This window comes from Nomascus leucogenys, chromosome 9 (assembly GCF_006542625.1).
Source record: "Nomascus leucogenys isolate Asia chromosome 9, Asia_NLE_v1, whole genome shotgun sequence".
Lineage (NCBI taxonomy): Eukaryota > Metazoa > Chordata > Mammalia > Primates > Hylobatidae > Nomascus > Nomascus leucogenys.
Genome location: NC_044389.1, coordinates 107,918,823 through 107,932,084, shown reverse-complemented (window position 1 = coordinate 107,932,084; position 13,262 = coordinate 107,918,823). Strand labels below are relative to the sequence as shown.

Here is a 13,262-nt window from a genome sequence, read left to right as displayed (position 1 = left end):
GTGTAATGGAATCATGGGAATGGGTTTTTCCCATGCTATTCTCATGATAGTGAGTAAGTCTCACGAGATCTGATGGTTTTATGAAGGGAAGTTCCCCTGCACATGCTGTCTTGCCTGCCGCCATGTAAGACGTGCCTTTGCTCCTCATTTCTAATTTGCCTTCTACCATGACTGTGAGGCCTCCCCAGCCATGTGGAACTGTGAATCCATTAAACCTCTTCTTTTTTTTTTTTTCAGACGGAGTCTCACCCTGTTGCCCAGGCTGGAGTGCAGTGGCGCGATCTCGGCTCACTGCAACCTTTGCCTCCTGTGTTCAAACAACTCTCCTGCCTCAGCCTGCCGAGTAGCTGGGATTACAGGCACGCACCACCATGCCCAGCTAATTTTGTATTTTTAGTAGAGATGGAGTTTCACCATGTTGGCCAGGCTTGTCTTGAATGCCTGACCTCATGATCCGCCCGCCTCGGCTTCCCAAAGTGCTGGGATTACAGGTGTGAGCCACCGCACCCTGCCTAAACCTCTTTTTCTTTATAAATTACCAGTCTCAAGTATGTCCTTATTAGCAGTATGAGAACAGACTAATACACCCCTCATGCAAAGATGAGAACCCCAAGAAGGGGACTCACCCATGGAGCTAAGTTAATGGCAAAGGCAAGATAAGAACTCAGATCTTGGGCTGCAACCACAGGCCCCTCCCTTTATACCACCCTGACTCCTGGAATCAGTAAGAAAATCTCCCTCTCACCAAGAAGCCTCCCAAACAGAAACATCATGCACCCTGAATCGCTATAACTCCTGTTCATATTCTGCGGAGTCTTTCAAGTTTAACCACAGCAAAGAGCAACCAGGTACGGTTGCAGAATTTACAATGGTATCAGGTCTCCAAGACAGAAGAAAAACCACACGAACAAGAGTCCTTGTTCAAAAAATAGATTCTACTATTCCCTCCGGAACAACTGCCGCCTCTGGCTACAAAGCAATAATTATTCTGTCCTACAGCGATCAATAAAACTTCTTGCCCCATGAACCTGCTATTTCCTGACTCTGCTCTCCACACTAAAGATTTCCAAGTCATATTGATTACCTACTAAATGTTTTTGAGTTCTTTAAAAAGTATCACTGAAGAATTCCTCAAATTAGCATAAGTTGTTAACAATTGAAAAGACTTCAAATATTTCCATCACATTTATGGTTTCCCGTTTTCCAGGGTTTTCTCATTTTTCTTTTTGAACTTGTCATTTTAAGTGTGGCTGTGTCTTCTCTAATAGCACAAAGTCAGTAGGATACAAATTTGATGGTGTTTCTGAGAGTGTGACTGCTGCCACATTTGTCTTCTGAGGGAGAAGGAAGCATTGATTAATAAACTCTGCTCTCTTTCTCAAGTGACAGCATACATTTTTACCAAATGAACCCATTAGCTCTTAGAGTATTCAGATTCGAGACCCCAGAACCTGTCTCTAAAACTATTCACTAGAGAAGCTATTACAAAGTGAAACCATCTTAAATCCTTTCCAAGGGCCTTTCAAGACTCAAGTGTTAAACTTGAAGAGTGAGTCACAAATGTGATGGTAAAACCGTCAGCAATAAGGATGGGGCCTGAGGCTCCCACCCACTCTATGTGCCCCCTCTGTGTGCCCTTCTCTTGGTGCCCCCAAGCCTGTATATGGCCCCCGGCATGAACACACCTCCCCTGAGTGTGCGGGGGCATAAATGTGTGGCACCTGCGTGCAGAGCTGGGGATGGGGGAAGGTCTCTAAATCTCTAACTAGACCTGATATTTCCTCAATATTTCATCAGTACAATTCATCCATCAAGGCTGATTTATTTCACAACGGATCAGAAATCACAGGTAAATTAATCAAATGTTACACCACAGCTTCTCACCTCAGTGGAGGTTTTAATTCAAAGGCAGATCTAACAATGTCATTCAGGACCCGTTTAGGCTGGGTCTGGGGCTGAGTGAATCAGATATTACCAAAAGCATGAGCATGCACTGTGCCTCCCAGGGTATGCCTCCTGACCCTACGATTTGCTTACGCAGAGCTGGAGTGGGAACTAAAAATAAAACCTGACTTACTAAAAGCCATTCTCCAGCACTCACCTGAATAGAGAGGCTGGAAATCCAGGCTCGCACGTCCAGAGAGAAGGTGCACACAGTACTACTGGCAGCTCAAGGAGGAAAGGTGAAGGAGAGCGCACGTGCTTCCTCCCTTCGTAACAACGACTGTTCTTTTCCTTGCTATTTCAGACTGCCATGTAAGCCGCACTTTTACCTTCTTCAGTACATCACTCAATTACTCAGTGAACCTTTACTGAGAATTCCTCAAGTACAGGCAGCACGTGCTAGAGCTGGTGTACACAGATGAGTGAGTTCACACCATGCAGCTTACTGTCTGGGGGGATAAAGTGTTACTCCGTTCAAAGAACCACCCAAGGGGAAGTACAGCTGCATCTACATGTCCACCCACTGATGAAGGGAGAACAAAATGTGATCGATCCATGCCAGAGAATATGATTCAGCCTTAAAAAGGAAAGAAATTCTGACACAAGCTACCATGGGGATGAGCCCTGAGGACGCCATGCTTAGGAGAATAAGCCAAACACAAAAGGCCACACAGCATAGGATTTCATGCATGTAACACGCCCAGAATAGGAAAATCTGCAGAAACAGAAAGTGCATTAGTGTTTGCCAAGGGTTTTCCAGGGAGGGGGAGAATGGAGAGTGACTTTGGAGGTGATAAAAAAAATGTTCTGGAATTACATAGTAATAACGATTGCACAACCTTGTGAATATACTAAAACATCACTGAACTGTACACTTTAAAGTGGTGAATTTTATGGCATGTAAATTAGATCTTAAAAAAGAAAAGGAAAGACAGTACAACTGCAACCCCGATGAACAATGAAGGCGCAGGCAGCCACATGGTGCAGATAGGGTGTGACCTGGCCTATGAGCACAGACAGTGTGAACCTTGGTGCAGGTGGAAGAGGGAGCCACGCTGACAGCTGGAGGAGGAGGAGGACGCGGAAAGGAAGGAGGTTCTCGGCATAGCAAAGAGCGGGTGCAAAGACCCAATGCAGGAAAGAAAGAAAGAAGACCTTTTTTCTCTTTCTTTGGAGACAATAAAGGGTCAAAATGTCAGCTAATGCCATGGCAATGGGTTCGATCCTGACAAATGTCACATAAATGCAACTCTTAACTCCAGCCATTTTATGACCCACTTCTTAGCAGGCTATCAATTACACCTAACAAAGAGTAGTTAAAAAACCACAGGCTATTCCAAATAATCAGAAAAACAATATATCATAACCAAAAAAAAAAAAAAGAGCTCCGATGCTGTGAAAGGCTAAGTAAGGCAATTGCTAATACCACAGACAGAATGAACCTGGGGATTTCACCTCTCCAAGTTTACATGTCACTTCAAGACGAAAATAGGCAGCTAGCTACGAAGAGGACACCACACACATTTGCAAGGCGGCATCAAGAGCCTGCAAGTATCGCTGCTGCCATTATCATACAATAAAACACAGAGAGTGGGGTGTCGAGATTCACGTATTTGGCTGCCCTCAGTTTTCTCACTTACAGGATCAGACGAATTCCTTCAATGCATTTATCATGTCCAGCCCATTCTTTTCCAGCAGGCTTTCTACCCCTCAGCACTGCTGGCAGGCTGAGCCTGGTAATTATTGGGTATGGGGCTGTCCTGTGCATTGCAGGGGTTTAGCATCATCGCTGGCCTCCACCCACTAAATGGTAGTAGCAACTCCCATGGCCCCGACCAAAAATGCCTCCAGACATTGCCAGGTGTCCCCTGGGGGGTTAAACTGCCCCTGGAGAGAATAGTGGCTTTGTAGCAACTAAATTGATCATACCTCTATGGGCTTTGACCACTCCGTTGAGACCAATGTCATTTCTGTCATCTGTATGGTTTTCTTTCGTTTTTTTTTTTTAATTATACTTTAAGTTTTAGGGTACATGTGCTCATCTGTACAGTTTTCTAAAAGCTTGACACCCTGACAGCCTCCCAACAAGACAGATGAAAAGTTATTAGAGAAGCCTGCTTAAGGCGCTCTATGTTACTGTTCAAAATGTCGACTTGCTAAAGCAGAAGAAAAGCCACATGGCCAATCACCAAACACAAGACCTCAATTCCTGATGTCCTTTCAGCCTTCCTTTCTTACCCTCCAAAAATAATTTAAGGATTAGGCATACTTTCAGTTCCAAAAAGCCAAGTTTGGCTCTATTGTCAGCACCAGCTCTGACATCTGAAAATGCACCGATCTCCCTCCAGCTAAGGAAACCTGAGAAACCACTCTGAAAGAACTGGGAGACCTTTGCACTAAGACCATGAGAGATTCTACGCAAGGTTCTCTCTGCTCCTTGCAACACTACAGGCATCATGAAGGATGGCGGCTTGTAAATCGAAGCCTTTGAAACAGGGGCTCACCGTCCGGCGGCATCAACACCTTGTTGTTCTGTGTGCACCACCCCACGGGGTGCAAATCCGCTATGACTACATCACACCAGAAGTCGGCCCTGCGGTCCTCCCCGTAACCGCAGTAGCGCAGAAGCAGCAGCTGCCCGCACGTGGTAATGATCGTGGCCACCCAGTACGTGTCCGGGTTATTCTTATTAGCCACTTCCAATTTCATTCCTGGCTGGAAGTTGCTCTGAATGCTGATTTCAACCTTAAGGAATCAAAAATAGAGAAAACCCATTACCACACTAGACACAATACATCCAGAAGATGACAAAGACCACTAAAAAATACGGCACTTACAAACAATATTCCTGTTGCTCTAAAATAGGCATGTATTTATCTAAGTAATATACTATGGAAGCCACAGATGTCATGCTAAACTTTACATTTGCAGCCAGCCACGTTAAGAAAAAAAAGAATAAATTTAATTCTAACGATATATTTTAACCCAATATATCCAAAACATTATCACCTCAACATGTAATCAATATAAAAAACATTAATGAAATGACCAACTTTCTTCTTTTTGAATAAAGCCTCTGAAACCTGGTGTGTATTCTACACTCAGAGCACCTCTGAATGTGGACTACACGCTTTTCAAGGACTCACGAGGACCACATGACAGTGGTTAGTCCATGAACAACACGGCCCTAGAAAATGAATTTGTTTTTTAATTAAGGGTGATAGTCTATTGATATCTACCAGCCCTCACCCCCAGAAAACGCTTTCCAGCCTGGTGGGTCTTAACATTGCAAAGCTGACATACCTGCTGTCCACAAGTGGCCACTGCTTAAAGGAGATGACAGAATTATCAATCACACTTGCATGAGTCTGAGGCTACTTCTCCCTTAAACCTGACATACAGACCTGGGGACTTCTGCATCCTGAAGGACAGCCTCCAGCTCTGGCCCCCAGGACACTATATTGTGATTAAAAGGGAGGTGGGAGGATTGACTGAATCAAAGAAAATGGGAGTGACTCCCTACAGAGAGAAATTGATAACTTCTCAGTACAGAAAGGAAGGAAAAATTGTGATCAATGTCTCTTCCCTAAACTGCCGAAGGCAACTGCCAAATCATCTCAGCATCTTAAGATGTAAATGTTACAATGGCTTTTGCAGGACCATAACCACATCATATGCTTGAAAGCTTTGCTATGTTTTAATATTTAGCTCTTGGTTTTACTAAACAGCCACAGTCACATTCATAATAAACTAGTAAATACAGCATGATGAGTATAAAGAGAAATGGAAACATGATCTACCTTTTCAGGGTCACAGAAATTTAATAAAAATCTTAAATTCCTTTTGGAAAGAACACTTCACCTCTAAAAAGAATAAAATGTTGTATTAAAATAAGGAATCAAATCGGACATGGTGGTGCATGCCTGTAATCTCAGCTACTCGAGAGGCTGAGGTAGGAGGACTGCTTGAGCTCGGAGTTCGAGGCCAACCCGGGCAACATGGCGAGACCCAGCTAACAGAAAATAAATAAATAAAAAATAAAGAATCAAAGTTCTGTCTTCCTCATTCAGCCAAGGAGCCAAAAGGAAGAACAGGTTAAGAAAGTGCCCCGATTTATTGATGAAACTCAGGCTGAATCTTTGCCCTGCATGGACAAAGTGAAAAATGTTTCTCAGAGTTAAATCTCCATTTCTATTTCTATTAAAACAAAAATTAAAGACTAAATTTCCAGGACCCAACTTCTTAGGACCCAGGTGAGTTAGTCTTTTCCCTGCTAATGATATTATATATTACCAGTATCTTACACCAAAGCAAAACCCTGATAAAAACTGACTTTTTTTAAATTTTCTGGGACTTGCCCAGTGCTGGACATGCTATTTGCATCATCCAAAGAAATATTATTAATGAGAATGGCTTTTTTGGTTGGATCCAAATGTTTTCATCACATTTATGGTTAGTTCCTCTAATCTGACTCATCTGCCAATAAATGGCTGGAAATCTTTTATGAGCTTTTTCAAAATCAAAATATTAATTGAAGCTGAAAACATATAGCCATTACACCTACTAAGAATACATTACACCTACTGGTTTAGTTTTCCGGCTCTTTACTTACTCAAGCTGACCTTACCTGTGGTCTATATTCCCTGTCGCTATCCAGGGAAACCAAGCTGACTTCCAGGTCTCCTCCTTCTTCCTAAGAAATCTTGGCTGAATCTCCCTCTTGGCTTTTTGTTTGAGACGGGGTTTCACTCTATCACCCAGGCTGGAGTGCAGTGGCGCAATCTTGGCTCGCTGCAATCTCCACCTCCTGGGCTCAAGTGACCCTCCCACCTCAGCCCGCCAAGTAGCTGGGACTACAGGCGTGCACCACCACATCCAGCTGATTTTTATATTTTTTTGTAGGGATGGGATTTTGCCATGTTGCCCAGGCTGGTCTCGAACTCCTCAACTCAAGTGATCTGCCAGCCTCAGCCTCAGCCTCCCAAAGTGCTGAGATTACAGGTGTGAGCCGCCATGCCTGGCCACAAATTTCCCTCTTTCCACTGCCCTTCTTCCATTGAGTTCCCTGGCTTCTCCCTATAGATTCCTTCCCTTCCCGCTTTCTAGACACAGAGAAGAGGACACAAGCTGCTTTACATACGTGTTTGAATGATGTGTGGGGAGCGGCACTTGCTCCTGTCTCTTCCAAATATTCTCCCCAGTTAAAGCCAGTTTCCTCCAAGCTTGAGCCTTCTTCTGTTGAAAAACAAAAGAACAGAATATCAGTACTGGAGTGGAGGACAGGAAGGTGCTGGCCTGCAACCGAGACCAGAAAATCCTTCATGCAAGACGCAAGCTATTTCCACGGTTTAGAAGGATATTAATGAATTTTTTGCAAAGCTTCAGTCTGCTGATTTTAGAGGTGTTGACTAAAGAAAGGAAAACACGGGACATTCCGCTTTGACTGCACTGATGAAATCAAGGGGAACACTGGGTTCTCTGGGGTAAATAACATGAGACGTGTTCCAACGCATATTTGCTACATGTTCGAGTATTAGTTTGAAATTAGCTGCAGTAGACATCCTAGCCTGCAGGGAGGTTGGAGGACAAGGCGAAGGAACCCATCATGTGCTGAGTAAGGGCTGTGATGTAGGCTGTGATGTATACGGAGAACAGCACTAATTGTTATAAAGATAAAACACTGACTCTGGCATCATTTTAAGGGGAAAAAGAGAAAATGAGGCCCAAAAGAATTGCTCAAGTGTGTGGGGCCACCCAGCCAGTCAACAACACAAACCAACCAGCTGCCCGACACTCCCGATGCCTGGCCAGTCCAGGGCTCCCAATTCCTACCTACTGCCAGGACAGAGCTGTTGGGGCCTGACACTCTGGCAGAAACCAGCAGAGCATGTGTTTCTCCAATCACAAGGAATAAAGAGAAATACAATCAAATTCACAACATGGCTCGTAAAATCATAACTATTTGTAGGGGTTTTTGTTTGTTTTTTTGTTTTTTTTGAGAGACAGAGTCTTGCTCTGTCACCCAGGCTGGAGTGCAGTGGTGCAATCTCGGCTCACTACAACCTCCACCTCCTGGGTTCAAGCAATTCTCCTGCCTCAGCTTCCTAAGTTGCTGGGACTAAAGGCATGCACCACCATGCCCAACAAATTTTTGTATTTTTTAGTAGAGACAGGGTTTCACTACATGTTGGCCAGGCTGGTGTCGAACTCCTGACCTCAGGTAATCCACCTGCCTCGGCCTCCCAAAGTACTGGGATTACAGACACGAGCCACCATGCCCAGCCAAAATCATAACTATTTGAATTTCACAAATCCACCCACCCAGGCTTGAAGGAAATCAAGCAATTCCCCAAACATTTAAGGCTACATATAAGATAAAACTTGTATAGTCAAAAATCATCAAATAATGCATTTTAACATATACATGGCATAAATGTGATGGTATCATTTTAAATGGAAATAATAAGCTGTAAACATTGTTTGAACCAATTGGCAAGGCCATGATAAGAACATACAACAGAAAGAGCTGTCCAAAATGCACATGAGAGTTTCAAAAGTTTAGGTGACTTTCCTGAAATAATGTCCAATGGATGCTGATGTTCAACCCATTTATCTTCTAGAAACAAGAGCCTGTGTCACTGGCCAAGAGTAAATACTGCTTTCCATCTTGTGGCTGGTGCAGAACTGATATCCGATCCTGTCAGATGGGCTAGGGGACATGGCGCCAAATAAGAATGCCTTCTTTTGGAGACTATCACTACTTTTTGTCTACTTGAAATTTTTATTTTATTTTTTTATTTTTTATTATTTATTTATTTATTTATTTATTTATTTATTTATTTTTTGAGATGGAATCTTGCTCTGTCATCCAGGCTGGAGTGCAGTGGCGTGATCTCGGCTCACTGCAACCTCCACCCTCCAGGTTCAAGTGATTCTCCTGCCTCAGCCTCCCGAGTAGCTGGGATTACAGGCTTGCACCACCACGCCCGGCTAATTTTAGTAGAGATGGAGTTTCACCATGTTGGGCAGACTGGTCTCGAATTCCCGACCCCAGGTGATCCTCCCTCCTCAGCCTCCCAAAGTGCTGGGATTACAGGCATGAGCCACCGCGCCCGGCCTTCTTGAAATTTTTAAATTATAAGTAGGAAAAGTAAGTCTCTCTTAATACTTTGTGTACTCTCAGAAATTGAGGGAAGAGGATCATTTTTGTAAAGTCAGAAGAGCTGAACTGAAAGGCTATTTTAAATTTTGCCTTCTAAGCCCAAGTTGCTTAGAATGGCCTCCTCAACTTTTGCTTCCATAAAGTGACTTATAGTCAAGCATCCAAAAAAGAAAAAGAAAAAGCCATCAGGAGAGAAAACCTTTCCTTGGTGGTGCTCTAACATTCGGTCCCACCCAGGGATTGAAGCCCTTCAAACAGAAATGCACTTCCTGAAAAAAAAAGTCAACAGGTCCTGCAGCCTCCAGTGAAGAATGGATGACACCAAGAAGTTTAGAGTTTCACAGACATAGTGAAGTGAACTAGAGAGAAAGCAGTCGGCTCCTGGAAAACACCTCAGGGTGGCACCTGACGGCTCTGCTAACAATTCTCTGCCTCCCAGTGGCACTGGGCACCTCTTACCAAATTTGCTTTCTGATGCACTCGTCAGAGGTGTCAGCTCAGCACTATTGCTCTGCCCCCAACGTCCTGATGCAGTATCTAAGGATAGCAAACTCGCTGCAGAGAAAGTCCAGAGCTTCTTTCCATCCTCCTTGTCTGGCCTCAGCTTGAACCAGACCCTCCTGCAGCCCCCTGCCTGCCCTAGCCTGTGTCAGTAACTTCCAGCTCTACAAAGCAGCCACCACCCTCCCGGGAACATCCTAAGAGCTCTGCTGTGTTCAAGTGTTACCTCTCTGCTACAAGGCTTGCCATGATTTGAGTGTGGTCTGTCCCCACCAAAAGTCATGTTGCAATCTGATTCCCAATGTGGCAGTGCTGGGAGCTGAGGTCTAGCAGGGGGTGTCTGGGTCATGGGGGCAGATCCCTCATGAATAGGTTAATGTCCTGCCTCAGGGGTGAGTTCTGGCTCTCGAAGGAATGGATGAGTTCCCTCGAGAGTGGGCTGTTAAGACCCTGGCTTCCTTGGTTACTCTCTTGCTTCCTCTTTCCATGTGATCTCTCTGCACACACCTGCTCCCCTTCCTCTTTCTGCCAAGAGCGGAAACAGCCTCAGGCCCTCATCAGATGCAGCTGCCCATCTTAGACTTCGCAGCCACCAGAATCGGGAGTTGAATAAACCTTTTCTTTATAAATTATGCAGACTCAGGTATTCTGTTATAGGAACACAAAACAGACTGAAACAGTGGTTTACAGGTATTGCCTCACAATCCTCCCAAGAACCATGATGGATGCATACTCACAGGGACAATCTTGAGAGCTCAGAAAGGACAGGGAATCACCCTGAGCTACTGTTGTCCAGTGTCAGGGTCAGGAGTCCAAAGCTGGAGCTCTTATGAAGTACTTTCCCCCTCCTTCTCCCACCTGTGTCATGCACCAGAAACCACCACCACCACCACCAGTGTCTCCTGCAGAATCCTAGGGAGGTTTCAAAGTGATGAGTCTGTCTCTCCATGTTGGTGAACCCTGAAACAGTCTACAGCCAAAAAAGCAGGAAAAGGGAAGACACAGGAAGCCATGGCCACCTGCAGAGAGGAAAAGAGTGGACTGAGCTCCCAGAACCTGTGTGTGAGGAAGAAGAAGAGAACCTGGGAAGAAGACATCAGCATGAAACTCAGTCCTGGGCCAAAGGAGGCACGAGGTTCTGCATAGGACTCCGAGAATGACAGCTGCTGAAAAACGGGACAAGTTGTCCTGGGTGACTCATTCCTGCAAATCAGAAACATGCAAATCAAGGCTGGGCGCAGTGGCTCATCCTGTCATCCCAGCACTTTGGGAGGGCAAGGAAGGTAGATCACTTGAGGTCAAGAGTTCAAGACCAGCCTGGCGAACATGGTGAAACCTGTCTCTACTAAAAATACACCAATTAGCCAGGGGTGGTGGCACGCACCTATAATCTCAGCTACTCAGGAGGCTGGGGCAGGAGAATCACTTGAACCCAGGATGCGGAGGCTGCAGTGAGCTGAGATTGTGCCACTGCAATCTAGCCTGGGTCACAGAGCGAGACTCCATCTCGACAAAACAAAACAAAACAAAGGAAACATGCACATGGAGGCGGAACCTCAGAAACTGCCTGCAGTCCCCAGCGCCCGGGATGAGAGGCTTTAGTGAACCCATCCCATTACCCACAAAGATTCGATGATTCCATCACTTCAGACCAGGGGAGACGAGAGCCTCCAATTTTCAACCTCAACTCTGAGACCGCTGGTTGCAGTTCTTTATTCTCCACACAATTCTAATCTATGCTGTTAGAATTTTACCAAAAGTTTTGCTTCCGTCAAATTTTAATTCATTACAACTACATTTCCCAGTATAACAGGTTCCACAGACTTCAGCACACACAGTTTCATTCAGTCAAGTTAACCAGGAGGTCAGAGGGTGCCGCTGTGTCTCCCCTGCAGGAATCAGTAGAACAGTAGCTCTGTCACTCTCTGCTGGTCTAAAGAAAACACTTAAAAAGGTAACCAAAAGTCAGACTCAGAATGGGATTTTAAAAAACTCAAACCTTCATGCCCAGCACTGATGACTTGAACTGTGCGTCATAACAAAGTCAGGCACAAAATGTAGGGTTATTCACAATACAGCCTTTTGAAATGGGTCACGTACAACCCTTCCCCAGGCCTACGTGCCCCAAGGAGCTGATTCTCCGAAGACATTTCAATGAGCAATAGAAAAACACACAAAATGTTTATGGGGAGAGGTCTCATAAACCCAGAGCAAATATTTATAGCTGATTCATAAACCTCTTAAACCCATAAACATTTTATCAAGGAAATTCTGACAATCTCCCTCCATGTAAATGACCCAGTGGGAGGTATTTCCCCATGATGTCATGAAAACAGACCAGGAAAAGCTACAAAGAAAATTCCACAATTTAAAAGAAAACAGTCATGTTCATTAGCAGTGATCCAGTTTTAGAAAACAGAAAGCTATTTATGAGGTGAGAATATTTCATAACAAACATAAAAAGAATACCTCACTATACCTTCCTAGAAGCTGGAGTGTAAGTGACGTTAGAGTGAAAAATGGAATAAACAAACGGCCCATACATCTTTAAGGAATAAAATCTTGGGTTTGTACAATTTTACAATCTGAAACAAGGCTGACTTTACAAGGCTGAATATTAAAGTCTGTGCCCACTACACCAATAAAGGAACCGGGAATTGGCAGATTCAGGGTGAATGCTTACTGAGCACCTTCTTAGATGCTAGATTTTTTTTTTAATGTGGAAAGAGACAGAAAGAAGACATTAAGTCTTTCTTCCTGTAAATACTGATAGTCATTTCATACTATCATAAGATTTAGAAAATAGTTCCACCGTGAGTATATTCATCAGAAGCATCTGTGCAAACAACTCAGAAAGGAACCGTGGCCACCTGCCTAGGATCTGAGCTCACAACTGCAGAGCCACCCCACAGGCAGGGACAGTCCTCATGGCACAAAGGTCCTCCTGGCTCATCCAACTACCCGATGGCCAGAGTTACTCCAGGAGAAACACACACACACACATAAAAATCACCTAGCCAGGGGAAGCCACAGCTATTCAAAGGAGGGTTAGGGAAAAAAGGGAATACCATTGAGTCACACAGGACCAGTTCCCAGCGTGAAGAGTGAGGCCTGAATTTTTCTAAGAAAAATGTTGACTCCTTTCCTTCCCAAATAGAAGACCCTGTGGTTCTCCAGTTAATATCAAATGCCAAGAAGAAGAATCAAGCTCACATTTTCAGCGTAATTCTCTCCACTGAGGCTCACCCTGTCTAAATGTGCAACACTGCTTTATCTATAGACTTCATCAGGAAATTTCATGTTGCAGGCCTATAAAAAGAATGTCAAGGAATCTACTGAACACTGTGTCAGCATATTGTTCTGCTTGCTTTTATCACAGCAACTGACAACGCCTGGAATCCCAGCACTGGAATTTCAGCGCACTTCCTTCTTGGTGTCCTCCGGGATGATGCGTCTATGGTGTCTGCTGGGGAGGCCACAGATCCTGGGCTATTTCCTCTCCCTGGGCTTATTCTAATCACATATTCAGTGTTCCCGGGAGAAAGAGTAATTTTATATTGTGTCTATTTCATTTACAGGACTTGGGTGTCGGTTATTGATCTCAACTGTGATTTGAGCTTTCCTTAGAAAAAGGCCCCCCCTACCCTGTAGTCCC

General features: G+C 44.4%; 1 protein-coding gene across 1 annotated transcript in view; it reads right to left on the bottom strand.

Moving 5' to 3' along the window:
- SFMBT2 (Scm like with four mbt domains 2) overlaps window positions 1-13,262 on the bottom strand; it is a 247,993-nt gene that overhangs the window by 202,852 nt on the left and 31,879 nt on the right. Inside the window, exons 3-4 of the mRNA XM_030819341.1 lie at window positions 7,085-7,179; window positions 4,449-4,689 (exon numbers count right to left, since the gene is read on the bottom strand). Coding sequence (XP_030675201.1) covers window positions 4,449-4,689; window positions 7,085-7,179 — 336 coding nt within the window. The remainder of the gene's footprint in view (window positions 1-4,448; window positions 4,690-7,084; window positions 7,180-13,262) is intronic.